Here is a 22,292-nt window from a genome sequence, read left to right on the forward strand (position 1 = left end):
TTAATCAGAAATGGTTCAGATACCGTGGGAAAAATAAGATAACTGATAAATTTGTTTCGAGATTAACCTATTGTCTTAACGAGTTTGCTAAAATCACAAAGTGAACAAATCTATTTAACAAAAATTATCATGAAAGTAACTTTGGTTACTAATTTTGTTTCATAATATTGATTATGTCTAACAACAAAATTGAAAATAAATAAGAATTAATTTTTGTTTATTAGAATTTTTGGTTTCATATTTGAAATCAATGGATATTTTAAATTTGTCACTTAATAGAATTATTTGATTACTATTTATAATAGAAATCATTTGAAAGTGACAACTTTGTTACTGATTTGTTTCAAAATTTAGTTTCTAACTAAATTTTGTTGATAAAATAAACTAGAATTTATTTTTGGTTTATTGTTAGAATTATTATTAATTTTAATTTCGCGTGTTAAACAAAATCATGACTATCAGTTGTCATGAGCCACAATGAGAAACTTGAAAAATTCTATGGATAGGAATTTTAAGATGTAAAAACATAATATGTTGTTCTATTTGACCATATTAAATTTGGTCAAATATCGGATGAACCTTCGATTATTAGAGAGAATGAGGTAAACATTGTTACCGCGCTCATTATTTTTAAAGTTTGAAAGTATTATGATTTCATATATTGGAAAAACATCCTGAATGTATTATCAGATACACTATATAAGGTGTATAATATCCATAAGATATAATAAAAGAATTATGGATAACATTGGACCATAAATACGAAACAGGAGATGTTGATTATAATGAATTGTTAGTGACCAAGTTCTTAAAATCCGTAACAATGACACAGACGAGAGAGAATAAATATTTTATTACCTCTATTGATGAAAGAAAAAGTATTGCTATGTGTATTTTCTAAAAAAGCAAAGCGAAATTATAGAGAAATTTGTTTTCCATAAACATAAAGTTGAAAACAAATTTAATAAATAGATTAAGATGGTAAGGAGTGATAGTGGTGGTGAATATGTTAAACTATTTTGCCCAACATGATATTATTCATGAAGTGACATCACTATACTCTCCCAAAATAAATGGAGTAGCAAAACAGAAGAATTGAACTTTAAAGGAGATAATGAACATAATGCTAAGAATTTCTGAGTTGTCACAGAACATGTGGGGGAGAGAGAAGTTGTTCTTTCAACTAATTACCTTTCAAATAAAGTCCACACGAAAGAAAAAAGGACAAGACACCATATGAGTTATGAAAAGGTCAAAAACTTGCATCATACAAAAACTTGAAAATATGTGAGTGTCTTGAGAAGGTAATGGTCGTATTACTAAAAGAAATGAAAATAGGTCATAACGATGGATTATATTTTCTTTGACTATCCTATTATCTTAGAAGGATTGACTGATACTAATAGGAATTTGATATTCAAGATATCAACGACACAACTGAATATATTTTACATTGGGAGAAAAAGTCATGTCATGAAAATCTTTAAGAAAATGGTTATAATCAGATTCATAATGAAATTTGAGTTTGTAGCTCTAGATAATTCTGGAGAATAAACTAAATGACTTTGGAATTTCTTGAAGGATATTGTTGAATGATTGAAACATGTGTTCACAATATGCATATATTGTAACTAGCATAGAATTGGTAAGTTGAAACATATGCGTTCTCAATATAATACCATAGACAAACTATTTTCAAATAGATTTATCTGGTTGATTTGGTAAAATCAAAGGATAACATTGTAGATTTGCTAATCAAAGGGTTAAATCAAGATCAAGTTGAGAAAACATCTAAAGGACTTGGACTAAAGCCCCTGAAATTTAAAGGCTCTATGTGAAGGAAAACCCTACCTTGTTGATTAGAGATCCCAATATCTAGGATCAAAGAAACAACCTAATTGCATAACCTGTGTAAAATCAAAGTATAACATTATAGATTTGCTAATCAAAGGGTTAAATCGAGATCAAGTTGAGAAACATCTAAAGGAATTGGACTAAAGCCCATGAAATTTAAAGGCTCTATGTGAAGGAAAACCCTACCTTGTTGATTAGAGATCCCAAGATCTAGGTTCAAAGAACCAACCTAATTGCATAAATTGTGTACGATCATAGTGGGAAGTTTTTATCTCATTCTCGTTCCTATGATGTAAACAGTGATCAAAGTGGTATAGGCTAAGTAAAGCTTTTAATAATCATTGTGTGCTTCGATGAGCCAAGAACCATAAGTCACCTATATGAGAGTGAAATTGGGTCGCTTCAAGGAGATTATTGGGCATAGTTCATTTCAAACTCTTGCAGAACCATGCAATGTTCATGGCTTTAATGGCATACTCATGAGAACTAAATTCTCGTCAGAGGGTAGTTGTGTGAAGTATATCACTGTTTACACAAACGATAGAATAAAAGACATCGTGTTTACTGTTTAGCCAGTAGAATAAATATACTATCACAAGAAATGTTCAAATTAGGACACCTGCCTATCCTATACAATTATCTATCATAGAGTCTATCACCACATCAAGTCAAAATATTTTTGATAAAATCATCAATTTCATTCATATGAGGATTGTTGGAAAAAGAGTGAATTTTATTGATGGATTTAATATTTTTATTAAATTCATATTCCTTTTGAATAATATAAATTAAAAGATATTTTTAATTTGAATATTAGTATGATAATTACTCTTTGAATAAGTTAAATTAAACATATATTTATAAGTTATTTAACTTTAAATATTAAAGATAATTATATAATTTTGAATATTTCAAATTAAAATAATATCTATTTAAGTTTGAATAGTAAAATTTGTCTATATCTTTTGAAATTTTCAAATTAAAATATATTATTATATGTTTAAAATTGAATATTAAAAGATATCTGATTAGAGTAAGTCTCTCTTGGAAATCCCTTATATATATCATGCTAACCTGCTAAGTTAAACCCATGTTCGAGAAATCAGAAAAGTTTTCCTCCATTAGTTTTCCGTTGATAGACGAAGGCAATAATAATTCACTATCTCCACAGCTGTGCAACTGTAGTTGATCATCTAGATATTGTATTATGAGAGATAGACAACCAACGATCTCAAACACCAAATGAATTACTGAAAATATGTCTTACATGCCTCAACTGTTTCGATCAAAAGAAAAACAAAATAGTATTTTTCTTTTCATATATTTTATTTTGTTTTTTTTAAAAAGTTTAACTTTTTTATTTTATTTTTCACGTTCGATTTCGTCTTAAATTATTATTTTACATAACAATCTTGAAATAGAGTAACTTTGTTCCTTGTCATTCTTTTTATAATGATATATGAGTATTATTATCATTATTATTTCTTTATATTATTCTCGATTAACACAATTTTCTGAAAAATACAACAATCACTCCGATGGACAGCCTCGGTCGACCAGTTAGTAGTCAAGGTCATGCATAAAAGGTTCGAATGGTTAGTCATGGTTCGAACCCAGGCTATCAAAGGTAAATGAGCCTGGTATTGGGCTCATCTCGAACCCATGCTCGTTCATAACACTGATACCGAAAAAATTGTGAAGCTCCGATGTTCTTTGTGTGATGTTTTTTCTCATCTTCCAATCCTTCGAGAACAACTTCAGAGCATCTATAGTGGGGAACTTCTCCCAACTTTAACTCTCTTGTAAACCCATTTCTCATGTTTCTCAATCTCCGATAACCGTGGCAACTACAACCGCAACTCAAAGTAATATAAAACAAAGTTTATCTTTAGTTACTATAACTGTCACTGATGGAATCGTAGTACTTTAGGTTCGGGTTGCTTTTACAGGTTAATAACTCGATTGATATAATTAAATAGTTAAATTATCTAATTAAAAATATTAAAAAATATCATCAAAATAAAATGGAATAATGGTTAATTGATCATAGCTATAGTTTACCCTTAAATTAATCCCACACCCCAAAAACAATATGCTGTGCAGGTGCCACGTGTTGAATCTCTAACTTATCCACGTATATTGATTTAAAACCACAACTTCAAACTGTTTCTGCCATCTTCCCTCCAATTTCTCTTCCTCAATCAATCCACCGCCCTGTAAACAACACCCCCAACTGGCGCACGGTAGCCGACGTCCTTCGCTTCGCTTCCTCTTTACCCTCTCCATGACTTCTCTAACTTCACCGTCATCCAAACCAACCTCTGTACAACCGGGTCGGATCCGGGTCTTGAAGGAAGGGTCTCATTCACTAAGAAATGGTCCCGTGGTGTACTGGATGTTTAGGGATCAACGGTTGAAAGACAACTGGGCTTTGATCCACGCAGTTGATCAAGCCAACAAGGCCAATGTGCCCGTGGCTATAGCTTTCAATCTCTTTGAACAATTCATGGGGGCTAAAGCAAGACAACTAGGTTTCATGCTGAAGGGTTTACGTCAATTACAAAAATGTCTTGAAGATGCTCAGATTCCTTTCTTCTTGTTTCAAGTAAGAGTTTTTGTTATTTGTTTCAAGTAAGAGTTTTAGAGTTTACGTCAATTACAAAAAATTAAAAATGTTCACCGATTTCCTCCGAATGTTCATGTAAAAATTGCTGCTTATTGTAGTCAGTTGATGCTACCTTAGTTGTGTAGGATTCTTTATTCAATGAATATGAAAATTCTGTCTAAACGAACGACTTATCTGCAATGTTCTTGCTAAAAGGTTGTGAATTCTATGTTTTCCTCAGCATGGTACCAACATTTTGCTTATGTGTGCTGAGTTTTTAGGGAGTAGCTGAAGAAACAATACCAAAGTTTCTTGGAGAATGTAAAGCTTCACTTTTAGTTACTGATTTCTCACCGTTAAGGCCAATTCGAAAATGCAAAGAAGAGATTGGTAAGAGAGTGAGTGATTCTGTGACCATACATGAGGTTGATGCTCATAATATAGTTCCTATTTGGGTTGCATCGGTTAAGTTAGAGTATAGTGCTAAGACGATTAGGGGCAAGATAAATAAACTGATTCCTGAGTATTTAATCGACTTTCCAACTCTACAACCACCGAATAAGAAATGGGATGCAATGAATATGCTGATTGATTGGGACGGTCTCATCGCCGATGTTTTGAGGTCAGAAATTTATCTATTTTGGTGGAGTTGAGTTCAGATAACTTTTGTGTCGATAATTCTGATATTTCCTGTGGTCAGGAATGGGGCTGGTGTACCTGAAATTGAATGGTGTGAACCTGGAGAAACTGCAGCAATGGAAGTATTGATGGGAAACAAAGATGGTTTCTTGGCAAAAAGGTTGAGGAATTATTCTACAGACAGGAATAATCCTTTGAAACCCAGAGCTCTTTCTTGTTTGTCTCCGTATCTACATTTTGGGCAGATTTCTGCACAGAGATGTGCCTTAGAGGCACGAGGTTTGCGGAAACTTTATGCTCAGGTTTGTAGCAGTTAATTCTCTAACCATTCTACTGCTTGTTTTAACTTGGTAGTTTCTTGTATCTAATGTATGGTTCGCCGTTTCATCTTTACTTGCTACTCTGAAGGCAGTTGATATACCTTTTTAGAGGAGTTGATTGTGCGGAGAGAACTTGCTGATAACTTTTGCTATTATCAGCCCAATTACGATACTATACAGGGGGCATGGGAATGGGCAAGAAAGACCTTGATGGACCATGCCGCTGATAAGCGAGAACATATTTACACGTGAGTGGTTTTCTGTTGTCTTGAACTCTGTTGTGGAATATTCTCCTATTGTTCCAAGTGGAGTGCAAATAACTCTTGAATTTGTAGGAGGGAGCGTTTGGAGAAGGCACAAACAGCTGATCCTGTAAGTAAATTGTTGGCAACTTCTGAATTTCATTTGTGAGCGTTTTTTTTTTTTTTGGATAGAAAGAGGCCTCATTAAAATCCTCCTTCAATCCCTCCATGTTATGAGAGTAACATGAAGGAACAACGAAAGAGGAAAGGAGAGCCAAGAAAACTTTTATTCACAAGAACCAGATTACAAGATTGAACAAACTCCTACACTTCCAACAGAAGAACATAAAACTTAACACAAAACATCCAACAAACAGGGAGGTACAATTCCTGTTAAACAACACAACAATAACCAAAATCACCCTATCCCATCTTTAGCAAGTTTATCAGCTTCCCAGTTTGCCGCCCTTGAAATATGCCTAAAAATAATATCCTTTCCAATCAAAAGCGAAACTATATCCTTCACCAAGGATAGATGCAAAGGAGGGCTTAAACCCGGATTTTGGATCCACTTCAGAGCGTTAGATGAGTCTGATTCCAAGATAACTCTCTGATTTGCGACAAAATCCAACTCCTCCATAAGACAAATCCCTCTTTTGATAGCCAACAGCTCTGCCAAGATAGGAGGACCACCCCCTACTGCTTCAGAAAACCACTGAAGTAATAGATCTCTGCTATCTCGAAATAGACCACCAATACCTCCTTTTTCCCAACCCGAAACCATCGCTCCATCAACATTTAACTTTAGAAACCCCTCCGGTGGAAGAACCCAGCAAGCAGGTTGAGAGCAATCCTTTCCTGATCTACCAATCGAATTAGCAATTTTCAAATCACCTACTAGAGAATCTAGAGGAATACCCACATCCTTGAAACGAGCACTAAACCAGGAAGCCACTCTAAATCTAACAATGAAAGATAATCTGACCAAATCCAGCTTTCCTTTCTGAAAGATAATCTCATTTCTACACTTCCATACTGACCACATCACTGACCTAGGAATGAATTTCCAAATCAAAGAGTTAGTCATAAAATCATCCCACAAAATTAGAAATTCCATGGTACACTTTGGAGTCACCAATGACACATTCCACATTTTCAAGAAGGAGGACCACAGACCCCACACAACCCTGCAATGCAGAAACAGATGGGAAACTGATTCCACCTCCCTACACACAAAACACAACGTTGGTCAACAATCTCTGCAACACCTCTCTTTGCTAACTCCTCTTTAACCGGTACTCTATGTTGCACTAGTTGCCAAACAAACAATTACACCCTTGGAGGAGCTAAACCAGACCAAATATTCTTATCCCAATTCACTTGATTTTGCTCAGAACCACGTTGTTCATAAAAAACGTTTATACAAGATTTAGCTGTAAAATTTCCTTCACCATTCCCTAACCAAATCCAACAATCATCTTCAGTAGGAAAAGGAGAGGTATTATTCAACATAGAAATCAACTGCATCCATGTTCTACTTCCCAATCAGCCAAATTCCTTCTCATTTGGATGTCCCACACCCAACCCGAAGCATTATTTACCCTAAATCCTTCACTTTACCCGATTTATTAATTGATAGAACATAAAGTCTAGGAAACAACAATTTCAGGGGAACATCACCCAACCATACATCATTCCAGAACTGCACATCTTCCCCTTTCCCCGCCTTCAAACGCATATTCCTTTTAAGACACTCTCCAAAATCATCACTGTTGAAGAAGTTTTTCACCACACCTTTCCAAATCCACGATGCACGAGCTGGCACCGAATTCTCCAAAATAATGGACTTCGGATCCAAATTGTAGGCGGCACAAATCACTTTCTTCCACCAAGATTTCTTATCAGAAGAAAACTTCCAAACCCATTTTCCTAGTAAAGCTCGGTTCAAAAGTGCTAGATTAGGGACCCCTAGACCCCCTAGATTTCTTGGTTTAGAGACCGACTTCCAGTTGACCCAATGGATTTTTTTCTTGTCAATCGAATCCCCCCACAGAAATGAAGCCATGATAGAGTTGAGTTTAAGTATCACAGCAGCTGGGATTCTGAACATAGACAGAAAATAGACCGGAAGAGAGCATAGCACCGATTTGACCAAAACCACTCTTCCCGCTATCGACAGAGAATTAGCTATCCAACCACTGAATTTAGCATTAAATCTCGCCACTATAGGATCCCACATAGCAACCGAATTCCTCTTGAACCCCAGAGGCAGACCTAAATATTCAGATGGAAGATATCCAACCGAGCAGCCAATAACTTCAGCCCAATTAGTTAGCTCCCCTTCTTCAACATTGATTCCAAAAATCCTGCTTTTACCTAGATTTAACTTCAGCCCCACCAGAAGTTCATAAATCAGTAACACTCTTCTAATATTCCTCAACTCACGAATGGAACCTTTACTGAAAATTATAAGATCATCCGCAAATTGAAGGTGTGACAGCTTGAATGCTCGGTCCTGCAGTCCTAAATCAAACCCCAAAAACAATCCCATATCCACTGCTTTAGTTAACAGTAAATGCAGCAACTCAGTAGCCAAGTTGAAAAGCATAGGTGAAAGTGAACAACCCTGTCTCAGACCTCTGGAAATATGAAATTTCTCCGTTGGAGACCCATTTAACAAAACCGAAATCTCAGCAGTTGACATGCACTGGAACATCCACGACCTCCACTTTTCACCAAACCCCATTTTGCTCATAATTTGAATCAAAATTTTCCAATCTACCGAATCATAAGCTCTCATAAAATCCACCTTGAAAACTACTCCCTTCAGCCCTCTCTTCCTCCAAAAATCAATACTCTCATTTGCAATAAAAGAGCAATCCAAGATGTTTCTCCCCGGAATAAAAGCAAATTGGGACTGACTTATAATATCATTGAGATACAAACTCAATCTTCTAGCTAAGACCTTAGAGATGACTTTATAAAGACCTCCCACTAGGCTAATTGGCCTAAACTCTTCCAACCCTCCGGATTTGCCTTCTTTGGAATAAGAGAAATGAAGGAAAAGTTCACCTCCGGCTCCCATACCTTCCCCACATAGAAATCCCTAAAAAACCTCATCATATCATCCTTCAATTTAGCCCAGAACTTCTTAAAAAACCCTAAGTTCAGACCATCTGGACCCGGAGCTTTGTTGATATCCGAATGAGCAATAGCTTCCCAAACTTCCTCTTCAGAAAAAGGCTTCTCCAAAGCTAAACACTGACCTTCGGACAGCTTGAGAAAATCCAGATTTAATTCCTCTGCCTCCAGGGTGTTTGATTATACAACCTCTTGAAAAACTCCACCACTGAAGCTTTAACTGACCTAGGGTCTTCAATAACTTCACCATCAACTTTGATAGCTTTTATGTAGTTTATCCTCCCTCTAATTGCTGCACTATGATGGAAAAACCGTGTGTTCTTATCCCCCTCCAATCTCCATTTCAATCTAGACTTTTGCATCCAAATTGATTCTTCCTTCTTTTGTAACTCCTATAATTCTCTCTTTGCTTCAACAATAGAATTCATTGACAACAAAGAAGACCCTTGTTGCAATTTCATTTCCATATCCTGTATCACAGACTCCAAGGTTCTGATTCGGCCTGGTAATTGAAGAAAACCCTTACCAGCCCAATTTTTTGCGACATCCTTCACCCGGTTAAGAATTTTGGAAATGGGTATCGAGTTTTGTGTACCCAGATTGAACAGTTCTTTTGTCAACAGTTCACTAAACCCTTCCTCCAACATATAATTAAACAGTCTAAACGGTTTCGGCCCCCAATTGCACTCCCTATTCTCCAGTAGAATAATATTATGATCAGAAATGGACCTAGGCTGCAGATTTTGGTTGATCTTTGGGAATTGCGAGAAAAAAACTATGATCAACTAAAAACCGATCCAATCTCTCAAAAGTGGGAACTTCCCTATTATTACACCACGTGAACTGACCTCCCAATAAAGGTAAATCAATTAGATTTGCCTTAGAGACAAAATCTCGAAAAATATTCATCGACATCAAATTCACACCACCCCTTTTCTTCCTGCGTCAAAAAGGCATTGAAATCCCCACCTAAACACACTGGACAGTCCACCTGTTCCAGAAAGGAAAATAAATCCCTGAAAAATGGCTCTTTATCAGCCTCCACACTTGGACCATAGACATTTATGAACAACAATAGTTTGGCATACCATCCAACCAACCCTTTAACGCCACAAATCTAGTTCGGATGACCTTTTCCTTCACCACAAATACCTTCTGATTCCACATTGTTATTAGACCACCAGCCGAACCTACAGCAGGCACAACTGCCAAACCATTAAGGATTTTACCTCCCATTTTCCTACCTAACATAGTGCTAACAATTTCCAATTTGGATTCTTGCAAAAATAAGATAGTTGGTTTTTTCTCCTCTACAAATCTCCTAATAGCACGTGCTTTAACCTTCCTACCCAGACCCCTAACATTCCAACACATAATGGACCATTCTACCATCAAATGCATTTTATGACCATAACCCCTGAACCAACTACCACCCCTCAAACATCTCTATCCTTCACCAAAGGAACAACTTTGGTCAGGAATTCCTTTTCTCCTCCTTTAAACTTTACCCCCAATAAATTGGATACTTTCCAACACTCCATTGCTTCTGTCTTCCTCTGATTCTTTTCTCCTGCTCCAATAACATCATCCATACCATCACAACTTTTGGCAACCCTCCTCCTAGCATAAACTTTATTATGATATCCTCTCGCGACATTATTACCCGATACACTCCCCCCAAAAGGTCTTCTCTGTGATAGAGACACAACCCCATTCTGCATACCATATCCAACCTGTGTATCTGAAATTGAAGCCTCATTCTTATTCCCATTCTTATTTGCTGATGGACTAAAATGCTCAGGCCCAAATACTTCCCTCCTACCCATGTTGGAAATAAGCCCATCCTCTTGGACCACTTTATCTTTCCCCGAGGTGTCTCCTTGTAAGCTGACCACCTTTTTCCTCCCATCAGAAAAAGTACCTGACACAGTCTGCTTGCTGCAACCTTCACCTAGTACTGTCCCCTCTTTACAAAGGTCAACATTTGAACTGTCCTCGGCTTCAGCGCTATTTTTCAAATTTCCCTCGTTCATTGGGCCACCTCCCTGTGAAAAACCTCGAACCCACTCTTCAACCCTGCTTCTAGAGTCTGACATATGCTGAGAATTCAACTGCCCTTGCAGACCATCTCGATCCTCCCCTTTGCTCCCCTCTGACGAATCCCTCTCCCAAGGAACCACTGTTCCTCCTTGAGAACCATCTTCATCAACCCTTTCATCATCTTCCCCTTCCTCAAGCTCAGGGAAGAAATCATCACTGCTGTCTACCTTAATCTTGATAGTAAAGGACTTCCAAGAGTATTAAAGATGACATATGGAGGGATGTCAAACGGACTTTCAACTCTTAATAACATCTGAGCCACCCTGCAATCAACTTTGAGCTGTCTGTTCTTGAATCTTCACTAATTTGCCATCTCGATGCCAAACTAGTAAAAAATGAAACTGACCAGCAGTTTAATGGAACGCCCATCATGGATACTGAACAGTAAGGTAATGGAACACCCTTCTCTTTGATCACAGGCTCTAACCTTTCAAACCAAAAGGACAAAGCTTCCCACTTATCTTCTATAGCTGCTTCTTTCTCCTCCACAGACCGGAAAACTACCAAACATGCATTTTTCGCATAACCCCATCTAACTACCTTAACATTGATTCCCTCTGTTCTCAATGCCCTTTGCACAAACTCAACCTCAAATATCACATTAACGATACCTGTTAATGAAGTCCTCAGCCATGATCTTTCCTCCAAAGGAATGAAGAAATCCATGTCCTTCTTCTCCTCTCTGTCCCCAAGGTTTCTGGATTGTGACCCTCATCTTTTTTCAAACCTACTACCGTATCCTTATATGTTCTGCCATCCTGGAACCTGTTCATCATCTCCTTCTTCCTAGCCCCAACCACTTGGCTAGATGCATTTTGCCTTTTCGAAACCTCGACACCTACACCTCCAGCCTCTACTACTCTATTGCGATTCAAGTTCCTCGGACCACTACTCCTCTGATATTTGCATATGACACGAATCTCCTCCCATCAACAAGGACGTTGTTCATCTTCTCCTTAGCAGTAATCAAATCCTCCTTACTCGCAAAATGCACAAAGGCAAACGTCTTGTTCTTGTAGTTGGATCTGCTATTAACAAACAGAATAAAAACTTTAATCACCTTACCAAAACGGCTAAACCGATCCCACAATACCCTCCTATGCACTCTCCTACTAAGATTGTCAACTAATGCAACCCACGATCCTCCTACAGTATCGTCCATGTTCGAAGTTAACTATTCCAGATATCGGTTTCGTCCGTATATCCAAGTTGTTTAGTGGATTGGAATACACTTGACAGTATGAGAGCGTTTTTTTTTTGGTTTTGTGATATCACGCATTAGTATGTTTCAGCTCGAGATTCTTTTTTGTTCTCATCACTGCGTTTATTTTCTATTTTTATTCCAACTTCCAGCTTTGGAACGCTTCACAGCTCGAGATGGTTCACTACGGGAAGATGCATGGCTTTATGCGGCAAGTGACTTCTTGATAAATTGCTCTCTCTTTTTCATTTCAGGTTGAGAATGTTGTTTGCATGTTTATTCCATGTTTGACATGGATGAAATTAGCCTTGAATCTATTAATGTAATAAATTGGGAAGGCTCAATTAAATCAACCAATTTCCAGTGTAAAATTTGACAAAAGCAGATTATCGGGGTAATCACGTAGCATCCCTGTAAATTAAAGATCTTGAATGCATCCGTTGTTGTTTACAAAGGTTAAACAACCATGCGAATTAGCCGGTCGTTTTTCCCTTGGTTTCCGAGCATAACTTAAGTAAGCTATCATGGATTTGTAACTGATTCTTGCCCTATATATATTGTTCGTAGTAATCTTGTTTCTGAAAGCTTCAAAACCATGTGCAGCATGTACTGGGCAAAAAAGATTCTTGAGTGGACGACGGGACCTAAAGAGGCAATTGAAATATGCATATATCTAAATGACAAGGTAAATTAAGTAAAGATGCATTTTCTTCATTGATATCAATGCAAGTGTCACTTTCATTCTTTGGCACGAAATTCTTCATTGCAGTATTCAATAGATGGTAGGGATCCAAATGGGTACGTTGGTTGCATGTGGTCGATTTGTGGAGTGCATGACCAGGTTTGTATTTGTCGTAGTATCGTCGGTTTGTGCAAAAGGCCTGTTGTAGCTTATTCATGCCATCTACATTTGCTTCATCGGCATTCAATCAGGGATGGCGAGAACGACCTGTTTTTGGGAAAATTCGATATATGAACTATGCTGGATGCAAACGAAAATTTGATGTCGATGGATACATTGCTTACATCAAGAGGCTAGTGGGTGAAATCAAGAAGAGAAAAGCAGAAAGCCCGGTGGGAAGAAAGACAAAACAGCTGCGCGGTGAGTAAAACTTCTCGCAGTCTGTCTGTCTGTTGGATCGAAATGTGAAATTAGAGGTTGAAGGTTAGAAAAGCAGTAGAGATGTTGATTTTGATCTCTATTGGACCCTATATAGAATCCAAAGACTGTTGAGGGGTAACTAATTATTACTGCTAACCTTTGTATTTGAAATTACAATGACTGGACGCCATGCTAGGCTTTGTTGTTTGCAGGTTTAAGCTTCATTTGGTTAGGAAATGAAAATAGCGATTAGGTTGTGTGGGCATGGATTGTTTTATCCATATTTGCATGGATGCTGAAAGTATTATGGATGTATTAAATATGAGTGTTTACAGTCGGTTAATTAATTGTATTGTTTAACCGAAATGACATGTTAATTGTTATAATGGTTATTAAATTTTATTAATTTTAATCCGACTCTTAAGACACTATTAATTGTTAATAGTCTATCGTTATTTGATTTGAGTTTCATATTAATATGTAATCTTTTCTTTTTTTAAAGATAATTTAATATGAAAAATTTAAAATTATAGCAAAATTTATAACATCATTAATAATATAATAAAGTTAGACACATGATATTAATAATAGTTCAATACACTATTAAAAGAGAAATCTTTTTACGAGTATAAAATATCGATTTAAAAAAATATAAAATATAAATATAATTTATTAATAATTAATTGATTAAAATTATTTAATTTTAACATGAATGAAGTTATCACAGTAGTTTAAGTGATGATCGTTATTCCTAGAAATTATGTGTTTGAAAACTAACGACTCTAACATATTTGAGTGATCGTTATCGATTGGTTGAGAGTCACTAGAAAATATATTATTATTTAAAATCGTCTTAGATTAATAAAAGATACTTATTCTTAATAAATTGATTAATTAATTTATAAAATATAATGATTATATCAATCAATAAATACGATCAACGCTTATGGATTAATTTGAACAATATTAAACCTCCCTACTATTAAAGCCCCTATAACCTACTCATAACAAGCCATATTATTTCACCTTACTTCTTTTAGTCACAATTTTTCAATTTAATATTACAAAATTTGTACGTGAATAATAATTCTCAGCTTATCTATATAACTCAAATTACTAATATTTATAAATACAAGATTTCAAAGAGAAGTAGATCTACTCTGGAACTTGAATCGATCAAAGTTGTGATAAAAGATTAGTTATTTTTTATTAAAATTTTTTGAAATTTTTAATAAATTATTGAAAACTTGAATTAATTAAAAATTAGTATTTTAGTTAATTAAAATATAATAATTGTAAATAACCTAATAATTTAAATATATTTGATATTAAAGTTATATGTAAATAATTTTCTAAAAATCACATAGAGTCCCTTGGTTGACTCATAGTGACATTATTTACCGGTGCGAATACTCATGAATAGTAACATTACTTGGGCTATGGGGAGGTGTTGGTTATTCTCCACTTTTAGAGCTTCAACTATTTGGGGCACGTCAGTTTATTCCAGTGACACATGAGATATCTAAATTCGAGTTTGTATATCATGAAGACAACTATAAGAATAAAAAATATTGACGAAAAAATAGAAAGGTGATGTAAAATTAAAAAAAAAAATTAGTATGTCATGTCACATCACATCAACATTGTAGTTAATGATTTTGAAAGGAAAAAATTAGGTATTAAAATGAAATACTAATTGCATAAATTGTGAAGGAAAACCCTACCTTGTTGATTAGAGATCCCAATATCTAGGTTCAAAGAACCAACCTAATTGCATAAATTGTGTACGATCATAGTGGGAAGTTTTTATCTCATTCTCGTTCCTATGATGTAAATAGTGATCAAAGTGGTATAGGCTAAGTAAAGTTTTTAATAATCATTGTGTGCTTCGATGAGCCAAGCAACATAAGTCACCTATATGAGAGTGAAATTGGGTCGCTTCAAGGAGATTATTGGGCATAGTTCATTTCAAACTCTTGCAGAACCATGCAATGTTCATGGCTTTAATGGCATACTCATGAGAACTAAATTCTCGTCAGAGGGTAGTTGTGTGAAGTATATCACCGTTTACACAAACGATAGAATAAAAGACATCGTGTTTACTGTTTAGCCAGTAGAATAAATATACTATCACAAGAAATGTTCAAATTAGGACACCTGCCTATCCTATACAATTATCTATCATAGAGTCTATCACCACATCAAGTCAAAATATTTTTGATAAAATCATCAATTTCATTCATATGAGGATTGTTGGAAAAAGAGTGAATTTTATTGATGGATTTAATATTTTTATTAAATTCATATTCCTTTTGAATAATATAAATTAAAAGATATTTTTAATTTGAATATTAGTATGATAATTACTCTTTGAATAAGTTAAATTAAACATATATTTATAAGTTATTTAACTTTAAATATTAAAGATAATTATATAATTTTGAATATTTCAAATTAAAATAATATCTATTTAAGTTTGAATAGTAAAATTTGTCTATATCTTTTGAAATTTTCAAATTAAAATATATTATTATATGTTTAAAATTGAATATTAAAAGATATCTGATTAGAGTAAGTCTCTCTTGGAAATCCCTTATATATATCATGCTAACCTGCTAAGTTAAACCCATGTTCGAGAAATTAGAAAAGTTTTTCTCCATTAGTTTTCCGTTGATAGACGAAGGAAATAATAATTCACTATCTCCACAGCTGTGCAACTGTAGTTGATCATCTAGATATTGTATTATGAGAGATAGACAACCAACGATCTCAAACACCAAATGAATTACTGAAAATATGTCTTACATGCCTCAACTGTTTCGATCAAAATAAAAACAAAATAGTATTTTTCTTTTCATATATTTTATTTTGTTTTTTTTAAAAAGTTTAATTTTTTTATTTTATTTTTCACGTTCGATTTCGTCTTAAATTATTATTTTACATAACAATCTTGAAATAGAGTAACTTTGTTCCTTGTCATTCTTTTTATAATGATATATGAGTATTATTATCATTATTATTTCTTTATATTATTCTCGATTAACACGATTTTCTGAAAAATACAACAATCACTCCGATGGACAACCTCGGTCGACCAGTTAGTAGTCAAGGTCGTGCATAAAAGGTTCGAATGGTTAGTCATGGTTCGAACCCAGGCTATCAAAGGTAAATGAGCCTGGTATTGGGCTCATCTCGAACCCATGCTCGTTCATAACACTGATACCGGAAAAATTGTGAAGCTCCGATGTTCTTTGTGTGATGTTGTTTTCTCATCTTCCAATCCTTCGAGAACAACTTCAGAGCATCTATAGTGGGGAACTTCTCCCAACTTTAACTCTCTTGCAAACCCATTTCTCATGTTTCTCAATCTCTGATAACCGTGGCAACTACAACCGCAACTCAAAGTAATATAAAACAAAGTTTATCTTTGGTTACTATAACTGTCACTGATGGGATCGTAGTACTTTAGGTTCGGGTTGCTTTTACAGGTTAATAACTCGATTGATATAATTAAATAGTTAAATTATCTAATTAAAAATATTAAAAAATATCATCAAAATAAAATGGAATAATGGTTAATTGATCATAGCTATAGTTTACCCTTAAATTAATCCCACACCCCAAAAACAATATGCTGTGCAGGTGCCACGTGTTGAATCTCTAACTTATCCACGTATATTGATTTAAAACCACAACTTCAAACTGTTTCTGCCATCTTCCCTCCAATTTCTCTTCCTCAATCAATCCACCGCCCTGTAAACAACACCCCCAACTGGCGCACGGTAGCCGACGTCCTTCGCTTCGCTTCCTCTTTACCCTCTCCATGACTTCTCTAACTTCACCGTCATCCAAACCAACCTCTGTACAACCGGGTCGGATCCGGGTCTTGAAGGAAGGGTCTCATTCACTAAGAAATGGTCCCGTGGTGTACTGGATGTTTAGGGATCAACGGTTGAAAGACAACTGGGCTTTGATCCACGCAGTTGATCAAGCCAACAAGGCCAATGTGCCCGTGGCTATAGCTTTCAATCTCTTTGAACAATTCATGGGGGCTAAAGCAAGACAACTAGGTTCATGCTGAAGGGTTTACGTCAATTACAAAAATGTCTTGAAGAGCTCAGATTCCTTTCTTCTTGTTTCAAGTAGAGGTTTTTGTTATTTGTTTCAAGTAAGAGTTTTAGAGTTTACGTCAATTACAAAAAATTAAAAATGTTCACCGATTTCCTCCGAATGTTCATGTAAAAATTGCTGCTTATTGTAGTCAGTTGATGCTACCTTAGTTGTGTAGGATTCTTTATTCAATGAATATGAAAATTCTGTCTAAACGAACGACTTATCTGCAATGTTCTTGCTAAAAGGTTGTGAATTCTATGTTTTCCTCAGCATGGTACCAACATTTTGCTTATGTGTGCTGAGTTTTTAGGGAGTAGAAGAAACAATACCAAAGTTTCTTGGAGAATGTAAAGCTTCACTTTTAGTTACTGATTTCTCACCGTTAAGGCCAATTCGAAAATGCAAAGAAGAGATTGGTAAGAGAGTGAGTGATTCTGTGACCATACATGAGGTTGATGCTCATAATATAGTTCCTATTTGGGTTGCATCGGTTAAGTTAGAGTATAGTGCTAAGACGATTAGGGCAAGATAAATAAAACTGATTCCTGAGTATTTAATCGACTTTCCAACTCTACAACCACCGAATAAGAAAGGGATGCAAATGAATATGCAAAAAGGTTGAGGAATTATTCTACAGACAGGAATAATCCTTTGAAACCCAGAGCTCTTTCTTGTTTGTCTCCGTATCTACATTTTGGGCAGATTTCTGCACAGAGATGTGCCTTAGAGGCACGAGGTTTGCGGAAACTTTATGCTCAGGTTTGTAGCAGTTAATTCTCTAACCATTCTACTGCTTGTTTTAACTTGGTAGTTTCTTGTATCTAATGTATGGTTCGCCGTTTCATCTTTACTTGCTACTCTGAAGGCAGTTGATACCTTTTTAGAGGAGTTGATTGTGCGGAGAGAACTTGCTGATAACTTTTGCTATTATCAGCCCAATTACGATACTATACAGGGGGCATGGGAATGGGCAAGAAAGACCTTGATGGACCATGCCGCTGATAAGCGAGAACATATTTACACGTGAGTGGTTTTCTGTTGTCTTGAACTCTGTTGTGGAATATTCTCCTATTGTTCCAAGTGGAGTGCAAATAACTCTTGAATTTGTAGGAGGGAGCGTTTGGAGAAGGCACAAACAGCTGATCCTGTAAGTAAATTGTTGGCAACTTCTGAATTTCATTTGTGAGCGTTTTTTTTTTGGTTTTGTGATATCACGCATTAGTATGTTTCAGCTCGAGATTCTTTTTTGTTCTCATCACTGCGTTTATTTTCTATTTTTATTCCAACTTCCAGCTTTGGAACGCTTCACAGCTCGAGATGGTTCACTACGGGAAGATGCATGGCTTTATGCGGCAAGTGACTTCTTGATAAATTGCACTCTCTTTTTCATTTCAGGTTGAGAATGTTGTTTGCATGTTTATTCCATGTTTGACATGGATGAAAGCCTTGAATCTATTAATGTAATAAATTGGGAAGGCTCAATTAAATCACCAATTTCCAGTGTAAAATTTGACAAAAGCAGATTATCGGGGTAATCACGTAGCATCCCTGTAAATTAAAGATCTTGAATGCATCCGTTGTTGTTTACAAAGGTTAAACAACCATGCGAATTAGCCGGTCGTTTTTCCCTTGGTTTCCGAGCATAACTTAAGTAAGCTATCAGGATTGTAACTGATTCTTGCCCTATATATTGTTCGTAGTAATCTTGTTTCTGAAAGCTTCAAAACCATGTGCAGCATGTACTGGGCAAAAAAGATTCTTGAGTGGACGACGGGACCTAAAGAGGCAATTGAAATATGCATATATCTAAATGACAAGGTAAATTAAGTAAAGATGCATTTTCTTCATTGATATCAATGCAAGTGTCACTTTCATTCTTTGGCACGAAATTCTTCATTGCAGTATTCAATAGATGGTAGGGATCCAAATGGGTACGTTGGTTGCATGTGGTCGATTTGTGGAGTGCATGACCAGGTTTGTATTTGTCGTAGTATCGTCGGTTTGTGCAAAAGGCCTGTTGTAGCTTATTCATGCCATCTACATTTGCTTCATCGGCATTCAATCAGGGATGGCGAGAACGACCTGTTTTTGGGAAAATTCGATATATGAACTATGCTGGATGCAAACGAAAATTTGATGTCGATGGATACATTGCTTACATCAAGAGGCTAGTGGGTGAAATCAAGAAGAGAAAAGCAGAAAGCCCGGTGGGAAGAAAGACAAAACAGCTGCGCGGTGAGTAAAACTTCTCGCAGTCTGTCTGTCTGTTGGATCGAAATGTGAAATTAGAGGTTGAAGGTTAGAAAAGCGGTAGAGATGTTGATTTTGATCTCTATTGGACCCCTATATAGAATCCAAAGACTGTTGAGGGGTAACTAATTATTACTGCTAACCTTTGTATTTGAAATTACAATGACTGGACGCCATACTAGGCTTTGTTGTTTGCAGGTTTAAGCTTCATTTGGTTAGGAAATGAAAATAGCGATTAGGTTGTGTGGGCATGGATTGTTTTATCCATATTTGCATGGATGCTGAAAGTATTATGGATGTATTAAATATGAGTGTTTACAGTCGGTTAATTAATTGTATTGTTTAACCGAAATGACATGTTAATTGTTATAATGGTTATTAAATTTTATTAATTTTAATCCGACTCTTAAGACACTATTAATTGTTAATAGTCTATCGTTATTTGATTTGAGTTTTATATTAATATGTAATCTTTTCTTTTTTTTAAAGATAATTTAATATGAAAATTTTAAAATTATAGCAAAATTTATATCATCATTAATAATATAATAAAGTTAAACACATGATATTAATAATAGTTCAATACACTATTAAAAGAGAAATCTTTTACGAGTATAAAATATCGATTTAAAAAAATATAAAATATAAATATAATTTATTAATAATTAATTGATTAAAATTATTTAATTTTAACATGAATGAAGTTATCACAGTAGTTTAAGTGATGATCGTTATTTCTAGAAATTATGTGTTTGAAAACTAACGACTCTAACATATTTGAGTGATCGTTATCGATTGGTTGAGAGTCACTAGAAAATATATTATTATTTAAAATCGTCTTAGATTAATAAAAGATACTTATTCTTAATAATTTGATTAATTAATTTATAAAATATAATGATTATATCAATCAATAAATACGATCAACGCTTATGGATTAATTTGAACAATATTAAACCTCCCTACTATTAAAGCCCCTATAACCTACTCATAACAAGCCATATTATTTCACCTTACTTCTTTTAGTCACAATTTTTCAATTTAATATTACAAAATTTGTACGTGAATAATAATTCTCAGCTTATCTATATAACTCAAATTACTAATATTTATAAATACAAGATTTCAAAGAGAAGTAGATCTACTCTGGAACTTGAATCGATCAAAGTTGTGATAAAAGATTAGTTATTTTTTATTAAAATTTTTTGAAATTTTTAATAAATTATTGAAAACTTGAATTAATTAAAAATTAGTATTTTAGTTAATTAAAATATAATAATTGTAATAACCTAATAATTTAAATATATTTGATATTAAAGTTATATGTAAATAATTTTCTAAAAATCACATAGAGTCCCTTGGTTGACTCATAGTGACATTATTTACCGGTGCGAATACTCATGAATAGTAACATTACTTGGGCTATGGGGAGGTGTTGGTTATTCTCCACTTTTAGAGCTTCAACTATTTGGGGCACGTCAGTTTATTCCAGTGACACATGAGATATCTAAATTCGAGTTTGTATATCATGAAGACAACTATAAGAATAAAAAATATTGACGAAAAAATAGAAAGGTGATGTAAAAATTAAAAAAAAAAATTAGTATGTCATGTCACATCACATCAACATTGTAGTTAATGATTTTGAAAGGGAAAAATTAGGTATTAAAATGAAATAATATTTTAAGATATAATTATAACATACCATAAAGAGAATCAGATAAATATTTTAAGATATAATTATAACATAGGAAATCATAGTGTTTCTATGCTTTAACAATGTTGAAGGCGACAGTAGAATCCACTTCAACCTATCTAGTAATATGAGTATTATCCTTCATAAATTTGACTAAATTCAACATCGTTAAATAAAATAATATTTTTATTTCCACGTTTTAAAATATGTCTAGTGAATTTCATATACTTTGCATTATGACTCATAATCATAGGTAACGTTTGACTCGTAACCTGAGCTTGAGTAGCGGCAATCACATCAGATTGAAAATTAGATGAGTTCTTAGAAGTATGAGGCATTTTTTCTATAACCAGAATCAAAATAAAAAAATTATAACCCAAATCAAAAGTATAAATCAACCTAAATATATTACCACAATAATTTTTTTTGGATAAGTAAATTATATTCATCCAAAAGAATACAACAAAGTTGCTACAAAGACAAGGCAAAATCCAACACTAGATTAACCCCCAATTTATACCCACTTGCCTACTTACATCATTAATCCCCTGTATATTATAGCTATACAATTTGGTTTTAACATCATCTTTAATACTACTTACAATCATATCAACAGAACGAGAAACACCCCTGAAGCTTCTGTGGTTACGTTCCTCCCAAATGCGGTACAAAAAACCAGTCCAATCGAGCTTTAGAATCCTTACCCTGAGAGATTTACCCTTCAAGTTAACAATCAGCCATTGAAGGCGATCATTCCATTTAAACGAAGCAGGACAAATCCCACAGGAGACCTGCACAGCATTCCAAACTTCTTGAGCAAAGGAGCAATCAACAAAGAGATGGTTACGGGACTCGATCCCAAACCCACACAGGACACATCCATTATCCAAGACCAAACCGAATCAAATCAGCCTATCCCTCGTAGGCGGTCTATTAAGGGTGGCCATCCAAGCAATAAGGGAGAATTTTGGAATATGGGCAGGAAACCAAATGATCCTGTGCCAACTAACTTTCTCTGTACGGACTCTA

At 34.8% G+C, this 22,292-nt stretch overlaps 1 protein-coding gene and 1 pseudogene across 1 annotated transcript; both read left to right on the top strand.

The window, feature by feature from the left end:
• Nucleotides 1-3,977: 3,977 nt before the first annotated feature.
• LOC120158718 (deoxyribodipyrimidine photo-lyase-like) lies at nt 3,978-13,547 on the top strand. Its single transcript, XM_039169504.1, is given in 10 exon segments — nt 3,978-4,459; nt 4,741-5,081; nt 5,160-5,400; nt 5,507-5,518; nt 5,521-5,666; nt 5,754-5,790; nt 12,255-12,313; nt 12,706-12,787; nt 12,872-12,943; nt 13,036-13,547. Coding segments are annotated over 10 exon segments (1,488 nt in total). The 5' UTR covers nt 3,978-4,138; the 3' UTR covers nt 13,213-13,547.
• A 3,314-nt stretch (nt 13,548-16,861) lies between these two features.
• On the top strand, nt 16,862-19,896 carry LOC120158719 (annotated as a pseudogene).
• The last annotated feature ends 2,396 nt before the right edge of the window (nt 19,897-22,292 follow it).

Source organism: Hibiscus syriacus, unplaced genomic scaffold, assembly GCF_006381635.1.
Source record: "Hibiscus syriacus cultivar Baekdansim isolate YM2019G1 unplaced genomic scaffold, ASM638163v2 tig00111330_pilon, whole genome shotgun sequence".
NCBI classification, from domain to species: domain Eukaryota; kingdom Viridiplantae; phylum Streptophyta; class Magnoliopsida; order Malvales; family Malvaceae; genus Hibiscus; species Hibiscus syriacus.